We start from the raw sequence: 18,271 nt of genomic DNA, 5'->3' as shown, positions 1-18,271 counted from the left end.
CTTACCCACTCCTGAACTCTCCTCTCCTAAATGCAGCAGGTTGACTATGCCACCCGTGCGGCAGATGTGCCTGTTGTGTGGGTGGTGGCACGGCTAGATCGACGGGTTGGCTCTGTGACCTTGTGGGTGCTGTTCTCAACGCTGTCTGCAGGGCCGTCGCCAGGGCGGAACTATCCGACGTGACTGTCAATCGTGACGTACCCGAGGACGTTGACGCTGGCTCCTTCGTTGGAGGTCTACTGCAGATGGAAATTAAGGAAAGAATTAATTCGTTTTAATCGAGATCTACTAGCGGCCGCTGGCGTCCGCTATGAGTAGCAGCGAAATATACTTGAAGCACGTGATTTATGTACAAAGGGATTCGGTTAGGCCTCTAATTCCTCTAAGTGTCCCGAACAGTGTCGCAAGTCTGCCTGATTGGGACTCCTATACAAAAATTCGCGATTAATCTGACATCGACATTATTTAATTTATATTTCTACGGAACGTGGTCTGTATCGACCGGCTCCATCTCCTTGTTCCTTGGTACGCTAGTGTTCAAAAGGAGCACGAGTCTTGAATTCAGTGCTAAAAGGTATACGGTAGAATCTCGATAGTTCTGGGAAGAAACGAGTGAATCAGATTTGGATTCCTTTGCTTTTTTATTGCGAAGACACCTTACAACGAATGGCTCGAAGATACTGATCGCGTTTCCAGGATTATAGTTTATTTTTCTCAAGACACGGTTGAATTTAACCTGTTAACTGGGAACACCTTGAGACTATCGAGACTGTACTGCGCTTTTCTAAATGGAAACTAGCAAAACATACGTATGCTTGTGCACTAATGAAAACATATGCCCTACGTAGTGGCGATTCATACTCGCGGGAATCAGCTACATATTGAATCTCTTACCTCTGTCCATCGTGATGGGATATTTTTAAATTGCTATGAAGGCAAGTTTTGTTAAGATGTGCAAAGAATGGTAGTGTCGTGTGGATTACTATAATATAGACGAATTGAAAACTAGAATTTTTTCCGTGGAAAATTTTAGACATCTTTACATAAAACAGCAAACATTCGTGTTTGATATTAAAATTTAATATTTTAGAAAATATTTTGAGACAAATTTGAGAATATCTTTCTATCTTAACAGTAATAAAGTCTTTTTGGAATTAATATCAAATTTTTCGATCTCCTAAGTGTGTATCTTGTTACAAAAATTTATACACATTTGCAAAAGCTACCAATATTAATGTTTGATATTGAAGATCAATATATGGACCAATTTGGTAATATCTATTGACAAAATATTTAGGTGTATAATTTATGATTTTTTAAAATGTGTATTTTAGTACTAACTGTAAGCATTAATTAAATGTTTGTTCTATCGTGTGGAGAGAAAAGTACAATGGAAAGCTCTATCTAAAACGATGATCTTGGAAATTGTCCTTCAAACAAATTGACAATGGTGTCGTGATTAATTTGATGTCGTTAACGAGCAAACGAATCGAGGAAACATGGCTTGACATACCCCGCGTGTTCACCTTCAAGCTTCGAAAACGTGCTACGTCGCAGAATAAATAAAAATCCTCTACGCACGCGTCGTATGAAAGAATGCTCGATCGATATTCTAATTAAGGGAATAGAAAACAAAAAGATAGGCTCAGCAAGTTAAACAAAGAAATCGATCAGAAATATGTAACCTAACGAAAGATCTAGGCACTAATGATCGAGAAAAAGAAAGACCATTCTAAGTAGTATTTCAAAATGATTCTTGATTTAAATGTCGATGTCAATTATTCATTCTATTTGATACAATATATAAAAAAACAAATAAAAAAAGTAAAAAATGATCGAAATTACAAGGGCAAAGATTAGTTACAAGATAAGGAGAGTGGAAATGAGATTATTTAAAGTCACAACGTGATAAGTTTCAACTAGCAACAATTTTCGTAAATGCAGAAAACTAGCAGTGTTACTTTTATGCAAATTTTTATCTTTGTCTTGATGTTTTGCATTAATATAATTATGATACTCCTGCCTCGGTTCTACTTGCGCGACACTGCTCGCAAAAAAAGGGTTTCAAAGAAGAGTATGAGAGAGTATGGTCACCTTCGGAACTTGTCCAACCTTTCCAAAATAAAAGACGTCGAAATCAAATGCAACTGATCCAGGGATTTCGAAAGAAAGCTTTCCAAGAATAAAAATATCGATTACTTCCTAGGAAAAACAGAATCAGTTTCTACTTGAAAAAAAGAAGAAAGAGAGAAGATAGAAAGAGAGAGATAGATAGATAGATAGAGAGAGAGAGAGAGAGAGAATAATGGTTTAAAGAGAGAACAATTTATCTATGGTCCTGATAATCGATGCCGCGACTTCGAACGTTTCCAACCACGTCGATTTGAATTCAAAGAAAGATAGAAAAGAGAAAGAGAAGACACATGTTACATCTGCTGTGACGAACAGTAAACCAATACGGTAACATGTGAAAAAGATGGCGACTCCTTGAAATTTTAAGATAAAAATAAGGTATGTTTTAAGATATCAAATATTCACAAAGACATTGACAAAGAATAAAGAACCTAAACTTCAAGCATTTTCTAAATATAGTAATATACCGATAAAGTTTGGAGGAACTCTGCATATGTAGTATAAATTCTCTAACTTTAATAATTAGACAGCAATCTTTTTACCATGTTACTGTGCGAACGATAGGATTTCTAATTTATCGAATTGAATCGCGAACACTCACCTAAACAAACTGTGAGACGTGCTAGGCTGAAGCTTTCCATTTCCATTGTTCGACGGTGGACCTGTCGGCGGTTGCGGTTCACTGGCCGATCGTTGGACTAATGCTGGAGCTCTACTACTTTTCGACAGCCCGGCCGAGGTGGTTCCAGGCATCATCTCGATGCTGGAACTTTCCCTCGATGAATTGAGCGTCTGTTGTAGCAGATTCAAAATCAATCTGATGTCCTCACCCATAGAATGCTCCAGTGAGGTCACTTGTCGCGATAGTTGGTCTATTCTCGCGTTTATCTCTTCTACAGGCCGGCCTGGTCCACTTTGAAAGTCACCTAGAATTAGAAATAATCGGATAAAAAAATCTGTTCAACTGGAACTTGAGAAATTTTCATCTCAAAATAGTTTTAATTGATGTTAGGCGTGTACCTATTAATTCGGTACCTTTTTTTAATTCAATTTTTAATTCAAATATTTGTCTGTCTTACGTTTCGAAGAATTTTGTAAAAGTGTCATCTGCATTTATATGTAAAAAGTTCGTATATATTGGTGCGATGTAAATGTCTCGATGATAAATTTAATATTTCGAGATTCATAGATAAAATTTCAATGTAGTTTAAGGGGCACCTTTTTATGCGACCTCTTCAATATCTATTTTTCATTTCTCAGCAATTTTCGGAAAAGTCTCCTCACGTACATGACAAACACATATGATTCACGAGCAAAGGTGGCAACATTCGATCGTGATACAATACACAAACGACGGGGAATGAAACATGGAAACACAATTCCACGCACCATGAGATTGTGGATGTTGCGGTGGCGATGGCGTGGTATAATGACTGGATGTCGTCGAGGTTGGATGCACAGCGTTTTGGCTGAGGCAGCTTTCACCGGCGGCTGAGCTTCTCCGTGTTGGTTTCGTCAACGGCGTGGTCACTGGATAAACCCAGGCACAGAAGTATCAGTACCACGATCCGGGAAGTCAGACACGAACCTTCCTAATCTCTAAAAGTGCCTCTTATCTCCAAAGAAAAGAAGGGAACCAGAAGGAGGAGACAGATAGGCAGAGAGCCACAGAAGAAGAGAGAAAGAAAAAAACTGAGAAAGAGCGAGAGAAAAAAAGAGGTCGACAACTCTTGTATAAATTATGTTATTTTCCAGGGACTTAATTGCAATTGTGTCCCAGTTTCTTCAGCATTGGTTCATCGCCAGCTGATTATTGCGAGATAAACATTGTGTGTCTGTTCCGTTGCGACGATTTAGAAAAACTTGGCCAGTCTACTCCGCCAAATGGATACTTACTCTGCTTGGCAAGGTAATCGTGACTCGTCAGTGGTTGAAGATGGATCTTGTGCTGACGTAGGTCCGGTATGCTGCGCTTGAGATGGGTTAGCATGCCTGAACAACCAGGTTTCAAGGTGTTAACGAACTCGGGAATCAAATGCAAACGCAAAGCTTATAAACGCTGCACGCTTAACCCAAACGCCTCTGATTTGTTTAGCTCGAGATGTGATGAGACGAGCTCGATTGATCATAAAAATAAACTAAAATGTTTTAAATAAAAATATTGTAGAATACGACTTTTAAGATTTTAGAATTTTCTGAAATAGAAATGTTCTAGAATATAATTTTAGAATGTTTAAAGTAAAAATACCTTAGAAAATAATTTTAGAACAATTTGAAGGCAAAATATTTTACAAAATTTTCCCTCGTCAAGCTCATCTCTTATATCGAAGAAAAGGATAATTCTCTTTTATTTTAATCTAGATTTCACATCGTATTCTATTTACCTTAAATATTAATCATAAAAGAAATATCGTTTCGTGAAACGAAGGAAAAAAGATAATACTGGCGATCTTGAAACCTTAAAAATCTATATTTTGAGTACTTTCATTCCAAGAGAATTCTCTAAAATATATACAAAAATGTTGTATGGTTACAAAATTGTTATGTATATACATGATATGAATATCTACAAAATTATAATTTCAGAGACTTCAAGATCACATTACAGATCATACTACGTCGATCAAAGCGATTGGGCTAAGGGGATGTTTTAGCGGACAGAAAAGGAGGGAAAGGTAGAAAGAAAGGAGGAAATATGTCGGTCGAGTAAAGCTCATGATAAAATGATCTATGCTACAGAGACGAGATCTTAGAAAAAAAAGTGTCTATGGTGGAATGAAGATCTTTATGAGACACGAACTAGTAGCAATTGAATCAAGATGAATCTGATTGAAACTGTAATTTGGCGATCGTGAAGTGGAAAGGGGGACAGATTTGTAATTTTCAAGAAAGTTTCTATTTTTCATTAGCAAGATTTTATCTAATACAAAGTGAAATTGATGTACGAAAAATTTGCTACTTTAATATTTTATAACTAGACTGCGAATACTTACGACGAGAATATACAAGGATGTGTACTTACAAATGTAAAGATATATAAAATATCAAAAGTACTACGTTTTATTTAAGTTTCGATACTGCATTTTGCATAAACATTCGCAGTCTATAACAATTCAGCATCCACAAGGTTTCTTTAAAACTTTCATATTTACAGATTAATTTCATAGAATTTCTAATAAAAGAATGAATTTACTAACGATAAATGAGCGGAAAAGATCTTGAAAATACTAATAAGCTCTTTCAGCAGAATTTTCTTTCTCTCAATACAGTTACTATTCGTGATTAAAGCAAGTGAACAAAGTGGGTGAAAATTGCACAATTTCCAATCAAGTGTTAGTAAAAAGGAAAAATTCACATCCCACCGCTTCCACTCCAGGACTACTGTATAGTTGGAGGCAACTGCGATTACTGCACTCTGCTATATAAGATTCGGAATTACCTTTCCACAATAACGTTGTTAACCGGTCCGGCAAAATCGGTTCTCTTCGGAGATTCTAAGCGGTCCAAACTCGTGTAACGAGTAATAAGTATATAAGATAAATAAAGGAATAAAGGGGCAAGCTGAGCTTCTCAATAAATATATACAACGTTCCGAGAAGTATCTATATCTCTCAAAATATACTTTTTAAATGATAAGCGATAATCGATGTGGCAGGTGTTTGCGAAGCAATGATTCAAAAGTACTTTCCTGAATCATAAGGATCTTCCAACGACCACATGTATAGCAAACGTTCGAAACCGAGTAAATCGTAACAGAAGTCCTTACTCGAATATGTATTAAGAATATTCTATTTATCGTGCAGAGAACAACATTCCTCAGACAGTAAGTAGAGGCAAACAAGAGAAAGAGAGAGTTACAGAGAAAGAGTATTACTCCACTCCGATGGGGAAAAATGGAGTAAAAGAGAATCGATCGACCGAATACACGCGATTTTTCTCACCGGTTATGGAGTTCAATGTGGAGCTTCTTTGCTTTGGCTCGTCGAACTCTAGGTTCAATGGTGTCACGTCTTGGCCGGCTTTGTCGGTACTGAACTCCAGAATTCCATGACCACTCCCTTTGTCGCTGTTTTTGATAGCAACGAAGAAATATATGAGTCTGAGTGAGAGAAAGCATTTATTTGTTTGTGTGGTTTTGACTGAAAAATACTTACTAGTCTTCCTGATCACCCTGTAAAGAGTCTTGTCGACCAGTAGGGATAAGATTGGTGCCAGGACCACCGGGTCCTCGACGGTATCTTGGTGGACGGAAAGCGAATCTCCTAGCGTCGACATCGACGTCCGTTGGAGTACTGACGGGAAACCTTGCTGATATTGGATCGACACCAGCCTGTTCCTCCTGTAAATTAACACGAAATTTCATTAACTCTTCCAAGCATGAAGTAAATACAAAATTCTATTCTTGTATTTTACGTATTATTAACGAATAAGGAAGAATAGAATATTAGCGATTACAAACGCTGAGTTGGCGTTTGACACTGACCAGCGCACACGTGTACAGTTTGCGTTAGGTCAGGGAAAAGCTGCGACAAAGACGGACATAATAAAAGATTAAAAATTAATCTTCCATTTAAATTACAGTATCTCAGGATAGATAAGGGATATCGAGTTAAACTAAAAAGCATTTTAAAAGGGAAGCTTCCCTTATCCATTACCAATTATGAATAAAAGGATATGTAAATAATACGTACATCTCTCAGATTAAAAGTGATCTCGAGATTCTGGCTAAAGTGATTGGAGAACTCCGGATAAAGAGCCAAAACGTCGAGTAAATCGTCCCTGTGTATCTTGTGCAGGTCACAGTACGTCAACGCACGCACGTTACAAGACGCTTTGCCGACGGTCGGATATATGCAAGGATTCTCCCCGAATATGTCGTCCTTGGCCAGGATTGCCATCACAACGTCGCCCTTCAATATCTCTATGCTGCCGCGCGATATGAAGTACAGGGACGTTAACACGTCTCCTCGATGAACTAACGTATCACCGGGTGGTGCGTGTGTCGTTTTAAATTTTAATGATAACGCCCTAATTAAAAAAAAAGAAGAAAATATTAATCAATTAATTTTTTCATTTCGTTAAACATCTAGCTATATGTATACCCTTGGTGAAAAAATATTAATACATCAATTAAGACATTAATAGTGTTTTAAAAGATATCTAGCTTATGTACCTTAAACAACCAGGACTGGCACCCTCGAAGGCTCTACAGTTGTTTAAAAGATTTCTATTCAAATGAAGACAGATGTCCGCCTGAAGGCACTCGGGGAATCCTTTTAGAACGCTGTTCATGTCGATTCCGTTCGTGTACGTCCAAGCATGTTGAAAGTACTCTTCCAACCGTTGACGAAGCGGATTAGGGATCTGATGGAACTTGATGAACTCTCGAACTCGAAGCATTTGCGTATGGTATCTTGCTGTACCGCTGTAAAGCCTCTGAATGATCGCTGAGACGTTACCGAAGATACTGGCATACATCAAAGCTGGAACAAAGTATAGCCGAGTTAATTCGTCGTACATACATTAGTCACTAATTGAAACGATTACATCATTCTGATCGATACTTACATCCGATTAGCATAACGATTATAGTAAATATCTTCTCGGCATCCGTGTTTGGAGCCACGTTTCCAAAGCCCACTGATGTCAAACTACTAAAGGTGAAATATAGTGCTGTGATATAGCGGCTCTAAAAATGGACAGAGGTAAGAGCTTTAGTCGAAACGATTGATGAGGAACTATTTTCGATTCTAGAATAATAAACGAGCGTTCGGGTCGTTTCGCGTGACATTAGATTAGCCACGAAACGACGTTAAAAAGTTACAGTTTGATGAGTTTATTCACCCTTATACTCGGCCCTCCGGTGTTGTTGTGAAAATAAAACTGATGCGTGTCGTTGGCCAGAATATCGAGCCAACCGACTTTGCTCTTCAGCGTTGGTCTCTCCGCGTTTCCTATGGCGTACCTTCAACAAAACGATTCTATCTTTTATCATTTTGTTTCCATTTGTATCTATTACAAATTTAGAAATAATATTTCCTTCGCTATAAAATTAATTTCTTTCACAAATTTTTTTCTTCGACTCTTAAAGGAAAAGAAAAACGTGATACGTACGTCAATCTTCTGACTTTAATATCATTTTATGAATAAAAAAAGTATTTTGATATGACATAAATAATAAAATGACATTTCACTATATCCAGAAAAAATTGTAAAAGGTATAAAAAAAAATAATTGATTGATGAAAGCTAAAAAATGCGACATATCGTGTTCTTCTTTTGTAGTCTTCAGACATAATAATACATCTAAACACGTTTTTAAATTTGTGACATATTATCAAATAGAAACGCTATGCATTTAAGGATTAATATCTCAAATTTTTTAACAGGAAACTCACCATATACACGCCATCCAATGGGCACTAAGAGCGAAGGTGCCCATCAAAAGGAGTAAAACCGCAGCTCCATATTCGCTATACCTGTCGATTTTCCTGGCTACTCTGACGAGTCGCAGAAGACGAGCAGTCTTCAATAGTCCTATCAAGGTGGTCGTCTGTAAAGAACACGTCACACTTTGTCGATCTCACGCTCGGCCGTACGACACTCTTGGTTCTGTGCTCGAGATTTCCGTCGAAGCTAAAGTGAACTGACTTTGGCCATCAGTCGAACATCAACCACGAAGAATACCAATTTTATGATAATTTCATTACGGACGTTTCAATAGGATTGCGTTTGGAATTTCACCCAATTCTTTCAAACGTGATTACGTTTAATGCTGGATATTAAATTTTTATTTTTATTCTATAGCACTTTTGAAGAACGAATTCGTATCGCTACAAGCAATGGAATCATGTGAATAAATTAATTTTGTGCTTAGACTGAGAAAAACACTGAAAAATACAGCACATAACTAGAAATCTGTTTCACTCTTTTTAAGTATTATACGTAACCAACCTGTGGATGTTTACATAATTTATTTCTACGAATGTAAAGAAATTGAACTTCTTGTTTCGCCTATGTAGCTACTAATTATCACGACAAGTATTTTATTTTGGCCTTTTTGTATATTTTTGTATATTATGTTTTACAGCCTTAAATTTATAACGATTGTTTTAACTCAAATATTTTCTATAATTTTGCCCATTATGTATATTTTATACATTCTTGTATACATAAATTTTCTATGTATCATAAATATAAAAACATTCGCAGTCTACTTGCATATTTCATATTTTAGATACACTATCTTGGTTGAATGCAGTGACCCGATAAAAAATGTAACGCTAGATAGAAACGTAATAAATAATTGATCTGGCCTGGATATACAGACGTTCTAGACTAACAATAAGCATTCCACGTAATCAGGTTTTTATCGAACGGTCTTCCCTTGGTTGCAACAACGCCAAAGTCAGTTTGACAGTCTGAGTTATGGGTTTAACCGTAGTTCTTACGAGGAATCTCTAGTACGCCGACTGTCGTCCTCGAGTTCGATCGATCGAGACGTCGGTCACTTTTAGGTCAGTCAGAAGCTTTGCAATACTTAATATCCTCTTTTCATTTTTCAGGAATATTTAATCTTCATAAGAAAAAAAAGAGTAAAATAAAGAAAAAAAAAAGTTTTCTTCGTTTCAATGTAATCTTTCATTTAGACAAAAAGAAATTGGAACCTGCATTTTTATATATGTCAAAGAGGCGAGGAAAAAGGAAATTGCAGAAATTTCAACTGACTTTCGAGTAGATAGTCTCGTCCATTGCATTCCCAAGGCAATTTCAACAGAAATGGTTACCCTCAACTTTGTAAACTTTTACTATTGAAGTAGCTACGTTCAATTGAATTTACCACTTTATGTGTAAATTTCTTATGATAGAGACAAAAAGAAACAAAAATGGTAGGCATAGTACTTACTAATTGTAATATCCACTCGAAACACATCGTGACTAATACAAGGAGCGAAGGAATACGTTTTATAAGGATGTTATCGATGTTATAGCGAAGAGTGTAACTGAAGCAATAATTACAGTTTCGTATAAATCACTAATATGCCATTAACCGCTTCGCTACCACAGATGAGATATTCCGTATGTTGTTTTTATTAAGACGGAAGTTGTAATTACAGAAAAACAGACTCGTGGGATATTTCGTGGCATCGTATGAACAACATTGTATGGCGAGATATCTCGTCCATGGTTGCGAAGCGGACCAAAAGTTAGGAGATATGTACAAAATGAACATAGGAGAAGTATCTTGCATGATTACAGCTAATCTATCAAAGTTTTCAGAGCTGACAAACTTCTTCATTTATTCCATTTGGATTATTCTTTGTATTTTGAGTAAATATACCTTGGGGATTCGATACTTTGAAAGTTCAGTGATTTATAGATCTGTTGATCTGGGAATTTGGTACATTGGAAACTCAGTAATTAATGGATTTGCTAATTTGGGAATTCGATTATTTATGGACGACACTGTGATTAATTAACGATTCATAGATTTATCATAACACCCTTTGCAATTTGGGGAGTAATTTAATAATTTGCGGATTCGATACGGTGGGAATTTGGTAATTTATAGATTTGTTCATTTGAAAATTTGATAATTTAAATACACCATAATATTGATAATTAACAATTTGCGAAGTTAATGTAGCACTTTCCGATGCATTGAAATTAGATTATTTAATTTGGAAATACGATGATCTAGAACTTTATTATTAAAAGATTGTGAATATCAGTAAATATATTTTATTACATATAGAAAACATTCATAATTTCGAAAAAATTATTCAAATTGTCTGTAACAGTACAAAATTTCCCACTTATCGGTATTTCCTGTATTATTTATTATTAATGACGATAAAAGATGATTTATACGAAACCTGTGATTATTGTTTTACTTTTTCTCTCCTCTCTTATACTCGTCAGTCAATACAAATGTATGTACCAAACATTTCGATCGATCGAGATCGACATCGCGAATCATTGATCATTTTCCACGATCAAGATTCAACATCGCCAACAGTCAGTCGTAAGGATCGTTATAAGTAGTATTATGCATTCACAACCATATATCGTTACAAACATTCTGCTCAACACAGACTCAGTAAATACTCATGCTTTCTCTTCGATGGAATTTCTTACCTGTCGTTGGTTCGAGATTCGATTAGCCGCATCGAAGAAAAAAGATCGTTCGATCGAACGATGATTCGTTAACGATTCTATCATGCAAAAGTCGACTACACTCCAACCAAAACTGAACCATTCGTCTAAATAACTTTGCTAACGAGTAATCTCGAACTTGGTACTTGGTTGCACGGGTTGCTCGGCGATAGTTACGCTATTTCAATCAATGTAGTAATAAACAAATTAATTCGCATTCTGGAGCAATTATACAGGGTATCTTGAATTTTTTTAGTTCAACTTTTTATTATATGCATTATCGGTGCCAAACTGTATGAGCATAATCTACAGGTGAAAACAAAATGACGTTTTCTTTTTGCTGCAAGTATTGTGTTACAAAGTTAGAAGCAAATATCGATCGTAGCCTGAAATATGTACACGTATAGCAATGTATTCTGTATTATAGAATAATAGGAAGGTTGATTATATTTATTTTCTATATATTGCATAGCCGTGATTGATTTAAAATTAACAATTAAAGCTTAAATTGTCATATCAGACTTCATGCAGCAGCCAGCATATAAACGTAAATATTTTGACAATAAGTACAAGTATTTTCAATAATTTGCAAGTATTTTACAAATACAAATATTACGATATAAATATCTTAAACAATAGAATCAGTATACTTCGATTACATAAAACGTCATAGTACAATCAATAGACTCGTATTACACAAACTATGCTTTACAAATATTTGTCTCCCCAAAAATTCAGGTAAATAGACTTCCACTATATACCACCTATCTCTTTAAAATTTTCACCTGTAAATTATATTCAAACAATTTAGCCAAAAAGACAATACATAGAAATCATTCTGTACATCCTTCGAACCATTTCCTCATTTTTTCCTTTCTTTTATAAGCGACCGAAAAATCGTCATGCTCGTGCCACAATCACACTAGAGTTTTGGTCGAACGGAAACAGAATGATGGATGGCAACGCGATATTTTTAAAACGTTATTATCTCTGGTTTTGCTTGGATGGCCACGGTGCTTTGAAGACTCGGTCGCGATTTATAGCCTGGGACGAGCTAAGCGATATATCGGCCAGAGATGAGAAAGTTGGCCGTCTTTTATCCGGCCTCGGGATTACCAAGAATATCCGAGGACGTTTGATAGCAACGATTGATAATACGAGAAATGTTATTACGATGTACACGCGAACCGGTGCATCAAAGGAAGCATCGTGGAAGCTTCGAATACACAACGTGTTCCATCTTATTGCCTAACGCGATCTTATCTCACTTCTGAAACGACTTCAACGTCGTGGATGCTTGCTGACTTCCAGATAAACTATTGTCGAATAATTAGTACCTTGAATTGTTGGAATAACGTTGGGTAATCAAATATCTGAATGATCGATAGTATGTTTGCAGTCGTTAAAGGATAGACGGCTAATGGCTTGGATAATGTATGGAGGTTTATGATTATAGTAAGATATGATTGTTTGAGTCATCTAAACAATTGACAATTTCTGAATAGAATGTGGTATTTCTAAAAACTTTTATATTTAAAAGTTTAGTTATTCAATAATTTCTAGTTTCGGTATTTTAAAAATTCATAGATCTGTTAACTTGAGAATTCAGTAATTTAACACTTCAGCAATCCTTTGTTAATTTGAGGATTCGATAATCTATCATAATTCGTATAATTTGAGTATTATAGAATTTCTAACTTTAATTTAGTAGTTATTGGAAGTGCAACAGATTTATTAATATGGGAATTCGTTAAAGTTAATATACGATATCATGATTAATAGTCAATTCATAGATTTAATTCCCTCTAGACTTCAATATTACAAGCTTCCACGAAACTTTACGATATGATCCACATGTGGGTCGCTCAGAAATCATATTGATTAAATGCATAAGAGAATGACCATTATTATGTACACTATTTTCTCAAATTTTCTTTCAAATTTCTAATTATTTATGCTATCTTTTTGTAATAAATAAATTTATAAAAATAAGATTTCTTTATCGAGAAGTTGAATGTTAATTAAACCTGGATGATGTGAAGAAATTGATATTTTAATAAAAAATGTACTTAACAATTTAACAAAAATTTGACTATTGAAAGACTGATACTTCGATCAGTGTATGGTATTGGATGAAATAAATTTAAATACAAGAACCTTCGAATAAACGGTGATCAACCAAGAGCCAGCAGCCAAAGAGAAAGGAAAGATTTCTACATCTTGCCGTGTAAATATCTCCTAGCAACCCGCTGATCGTTATACAAGGCATATTATACGTAAGTAGAAAGAAGACGAAGCGTTCAAGCGATAGAAAACACACATGATCATTTATCGTGTACAAAAAATATCCAGATGTACAATTATAATAAAACATGATACAACAAGGAATATGAGTTCTCGTCTTTTTTGTATTAAAAGCGTAAAATAGAAAATAGATTTGTTAAGAACATCGAATGAGGAAATTACTTTAAATGGTAATAATACGTATACACACAAAAATTATCATATTAGGCCGGGCTTGTACGACTTTCTTTATGTAGCTTGCAACAGAAGCGCAATTAATAAAGATGGTAGAGAAAAGCTCGACAACGTAAAAATAGAAGATCAACAAAGAGAATTGATTAATGGATAATCCAGAGAGAAAAAACGCCAAAAGCTTACATACGATCGTTACAAAATCCCGCTGAAAAATCTTTCGGTTTCGGGGTGTGTTCTTTGTGTTACTGTGTGATCCTCTGCGTCTTTCGCGTGTTTCTATGCGTTTGTGTATGTATTATATATCATTTTATTCATGTATATGTGCGTGTATTCCGTATACGTGTGATTTTTTTCCTTAGAAACTGTCTATCTTTAATTTGTTACTTTGTATTTCTTTTTAGACTATGCTACGTGGTCTAGGGGTAAATCACGATTCTCAGTTACGATTTGATCAGAAGACGAGCATGTATTTGGTTATATTTTGGTATCCTAGAAGAATTGAACAATTATTCAGCACATCACAAAAGTGTTCGAACACTTGCAGAAACCTTATGAATGTATTATAATTAATATTACATATAATGAGACAGGATTATCATAATCATACTGGTAAAATTTGAAACAAACCTGGAAATGTATATAGAAGTTAGAAAATATTTGCAAGTGTATATTCTGTAGAGACCATAAAAGTACTTAGACAGTCAATTATTCGTTAGATAAATAAACTTCAATATTTAGTGGCACCATATTTAACATTTATTGTACGCTTAACATAGCTATTTTTTATTAATATATATTTGCAATAAACATTTTATAACTTCTATATACATTTCCAGATTGATTTCAAGTTTCACCAATATAATCGTGATACCCGTACCTCGTTATAGTGGTAACAGAATTTCAAAATCCTTTGTATAGATATAAAAATTTACTATCGTATGGTAGAGCGTCATATACTTTTGTGAACCATTGTATGTACATCATTATACGGTTATACGTAAAAGTACTGTCAAGAGTACTCTGAACCATGTGTATCGTGTGGCCGTTTATTGATATCAGTGAATTTTGGAACAATCGATTTGACTGCGAGAGATCGATTTTCTTTGGGATTATTCTTTACGAGCTATCATTTCTATTTCGACACTGTTTCTTTTACATCGTTACATTAGGGGATGGTCGAAACACTTGTAAGTAAGCACGGATAATTCTGCAACCCCGAAGCACAAATTTAATTAAAAGGTGCAATCACAGAATAATAGTTAAAACAATTCATTATAGTACTTAATATAATACTTGATAATCTACATGATACATGACAATGATAGATCAAATAGTTCGGAGAAAAAGATTGAACAGATAATATTGAATATGACGTCCATAATTAAACGCTTCAAGTTTCACATTTTCAATATTTTCGATATGATGAGATATTTGATATTTTAACTAAATATTTGTTTACCCTATAGTTTTACTACAGTTTTTATCGATATTGTGCATTACTGTAAACATTTTATCCGCGAACGCAGAGTATTTTAATTACTATGAAATTAACAATTGAGGTTTTCCGCAACTGCACCTTGTATCCTTAAAAAAAAAAAAAAAAAAAAAAAATAAAGAAAGAGACAGAGAAAGAGAGAGAACAGAAAAACAGAGAAGCTGAAATGCAACAGATATAAACGAGATAAAACGTACAAACGTTCCCTGCAGGTTATTAGAAACGTTCGAAAATAACGAGGCTCTTTTAGCAAGCTCTCCTGATTCCTTTTGTTAGCCAGCCATTTCTCTAATCTCATTTCATCTTTGATCAGGCTTGAATAGCTCCGATATATAGTATCATCTAATTCGTGCCACAATATGTATACAGCACAATTGAGGCAGATCACGATCGATGAATGGATGTTCGAATTATTTCGATTAAATCGACCATCGATATTTTTGGTAAAAAAAAAGAGGAAAAACAGGGGAAAAACTCGTTGGTCCACTAACTACAGAAAACACTCTCTAACTATTTGCATTATTCTCAACAAGTATTGATACCCAGATAAAGTTTCTACGATACTATGTGAAAAAAGGGGAAAGTGAGAAAAGGAATAATAACGACGAAAGATCGAGAGAAAAATTGGATGAAGTGAAAAAAATGAAAAATCGATCGTTTTACGTTGTAACGTAGGATCAATATTTGTTAGGAATAATTCATCTAAAACTATCAACTACCTAATCAGGATATATTATGTGTATATATATATAATATGGGAGTGTAATATATATATATATATACAATACAATAATTTTATGAAACATTGATTATGAAAATATCTTTCATCTTTTTTTGCGCTTCATTCATACTTCGTACTATTGGTAAAAAAATATATATTTTACAGAAATGTTTGTATACTCGTAAGGATATGCTAAGCTCAAAAAGAAAAAAGGTAACAAAAACAAGTATCTCTGAAAGCTACGGTTTTATACTTTGATGCAAATCGATTCTCCTACCAAGAGTTCGTACGTGAATACATAATTATCACTGATCATTATCGTTATCCTTATTATTATTGTTATTATTATTATTATTTACAGTATCGCTTTTTCATTGCAAAATACTTTACTGTGAACATGCAGACGCTCCCTCAAGGTTCATCGTCGAGAAATTTTTCACGCCGCAGAGGACGGGAGCAAGTCGATCGACATTTCTCGTTTTCTTTCTACGATTATACCGAGGCAAACGAATGCTTCCAAAAATCTGGAAACAAGATTTCATCACCGATTACTCTCTCTCTCTCTCTCTCTCTCTCTGTCTAACATGACTAACTTAAACTATGGAAAAAATGAATTTAACTCTTTTTCCTTCCTTTTATCTTCTTTTTAACTTTCTTTAATGTCGATCGACTTCGCTCTAACTTCCTTGATAAATCGTGGGGTTGCAGTTGGTCGAATTTTCTTCTTGTATGGTTCTTGTGTGTAAATTGATTGTGATTCATGTACATGTATATGTGTGTGTTCGTGTGTGTATGTACGTGTACAAGATGGACACACACGTGTACGCGTTAAGATCGTGGAAGTCGATGGCGGAACATCGAGAACAAAATGGGTTTGATTGTATAGAAAAAAATTTTGTGCAAGAAAAAATATCAGACGTGTTTCTTATTTGCGTTTGGTGAATCTTTAATCATTAGTGTGTAAAAAAAACGTGTGTAAATCGAAACCTGCGTTTGTATTAAAGAAAACAACAAAAGAGAAAAGGGAAAAGAAACGTCAGCCTGTGAGTAATTTTTCTGTGTGTATGTGTGTCAACTAACCTCGTCCTTGTCCAAGCCGAGCTACGGAAACGTTAAACTGAGGTTAAAATTCGTTCGTTTATGATTTCGTGATTTAATTTGTTGTATTTTATTCTTTTTTTTCTGTTAAAAAAACAGAGTAGGAAAGTAACAGAAAAAAGGAACTACATTTTTTCATTTGATCTTTCCTTCTATTTTTTCGGAAAAGAATTACTGAGACAATGGGAATTAATTTAATCGATACATTCGTAAAAAAATTCACATTTTCTCTCTTCGAAGATCTTGGAAAAAGAAAAATTGTTCGACGTATTTTATTCGACTTTTGCCGAGACATAAAACTCTCGCTACTTTCTCCTAGATTTATTTCAACTTACGCAAAGTGCTCGTGAAATAAACTCTCCTGCACGCGCAATTAAAATTACACTGCCCTACATTTGCTCCTCCACCAAGAAACACAGGGAAGAAAGGGGTCATATAGATTACTCGCAGGTGCATCATTATTTTCTACATTTCTCTTTTTTTTAACGTACTCGATTTTGCGTTTTGAATCGTTTCCTCTTTTTCTTTCTAACGAGCACCATGGGAAACAAAATGAAAAAAGAAAGATTATCTTGCGTATAGGCATATGCTAATATCCTGTCACGGAGGAGAGGCAAAGAAAAGACACGAGAAATCATGAGGAAACCAGAACAGAACGGTTCGAACGTAAAACGATAAAAAATTGAATTGAGAAAAACTGAAACGGTGGAAAATAAAAGAAAATAATAAGACACGGGACAAAGAATACAGAAGAGAAATCTTGACAAGGAACTGACAATAAAAATCTAACATTTCGACAATCAGAGCAGAAATCTTCACAGCGAGAGAACTAAACTTACTTACACATGTATAGATCAAGTGTGTATGCATACGTGTGTGTACAGGTACAAACTCAATTAAATGCTATTATTACAAATTTATCTTTTTCTTTCTTATATTTTTCTTATATTACAAAAAAAGGAAAAAAGTATTTCCATGTTGAAACGCGAATGCCAATTTGTATCTTTCTTTCAAAGTTCAAATGAATTCGAATTTGATTGAGACATATATTTTTCTGTTCGAGCAAACTTTCTTTCTTTTTTTTTCTTTTTTATTTTCTCGATTCTTTCTCGATATTGTTTGATCTATATAACGTACGTGTACCATATGTGAAACTTGTGTGGAGTCGTTCCAGACAACGAGAATCCGTTA

At 34.8% G+C, this 18,271-nt stretch overlaps 1 protein-coding gene across 7 annotated transcripts in view; it reads right to left on the bottom strand.

The window, feature by feature from the left end:
* Positions 1-18,271, bottom strand: part of sei (potassium voltage-gated channel seizure) — a 142,754-nt gene that overhangs the window by 4,631 nt on the left and 119,852 nt on the right. The window contains exons 11-23 of one of the 7 annotated variants that reach the window (XM_069127678.1): positions 17,063-17,083; positions 8,531-8,685; positions 7,978-8,098; positions 7,702-7,822; positions 7,307-7,616; positions 6,825-7,161; positions 6,288-6,472; positions 6,075-6,199; positions 4,030-4,125; positions 3,523-3,663; positions 2,735-3,059; positions 2,095-2,172; positions 6-239 (exon numbers count right to left, since the gene is read on the bottom strand). In XM_069127678.1, the coding sequence (XP_068983779.1) occupies positions 6-239; positions 2,095-2,172; positions 2,735-3,059; positions 3,523-3,663; positions 4,030-4,125; positions 6,075-6,199; positions 6,288-6,472; positions 6,825-7,161; positions 7,307-7,616; positions 7,702-7,822; positions 7,978-8,098; positions 8,531-8,685; positions 17,063-17,083 (2,249 nt within the window). Of the gene's footprint in view, positions 1-5; positions 240-2,094; positions 2,173-2,201; positions 2,358-2,734; positions 3,060-3,522; positions 3,664-4,029; positions 4,126-6,074; positions 6,200-6,287; positions 6,473-6,824; positions 7,162-7,306; positions 7,617-7,701; positions 7,823-7,977; positions 8,099-8,530; positions 8,686-17,062; positions 17,084-18,271 lie in introns of those variants that run through there. The other 6 variants (XM_069127682.1, XM_069127680.1, XM_069127681.1 and 3 more) reach the window with 6 other exon arrangements.

The sequence above is a fragment of the Bombus flavifrons genome, chromosome 14 (genome assembly GCF_040668555.2).
Source record: "Bombus flavifrons isolate JBK064 chromosome 14, iyBomFlav1_principal, whole genome shotgun sequence".
Taxonomy (NCBI): Eukaryota; Metazoa; Arthropoda; class Insecta; order Hymenoptera; family Apidae; genus Bombus; species Bombus flavifrons.
This window is presented reverse-complemented; position numbering and strand designations above follow the sequence as displayed.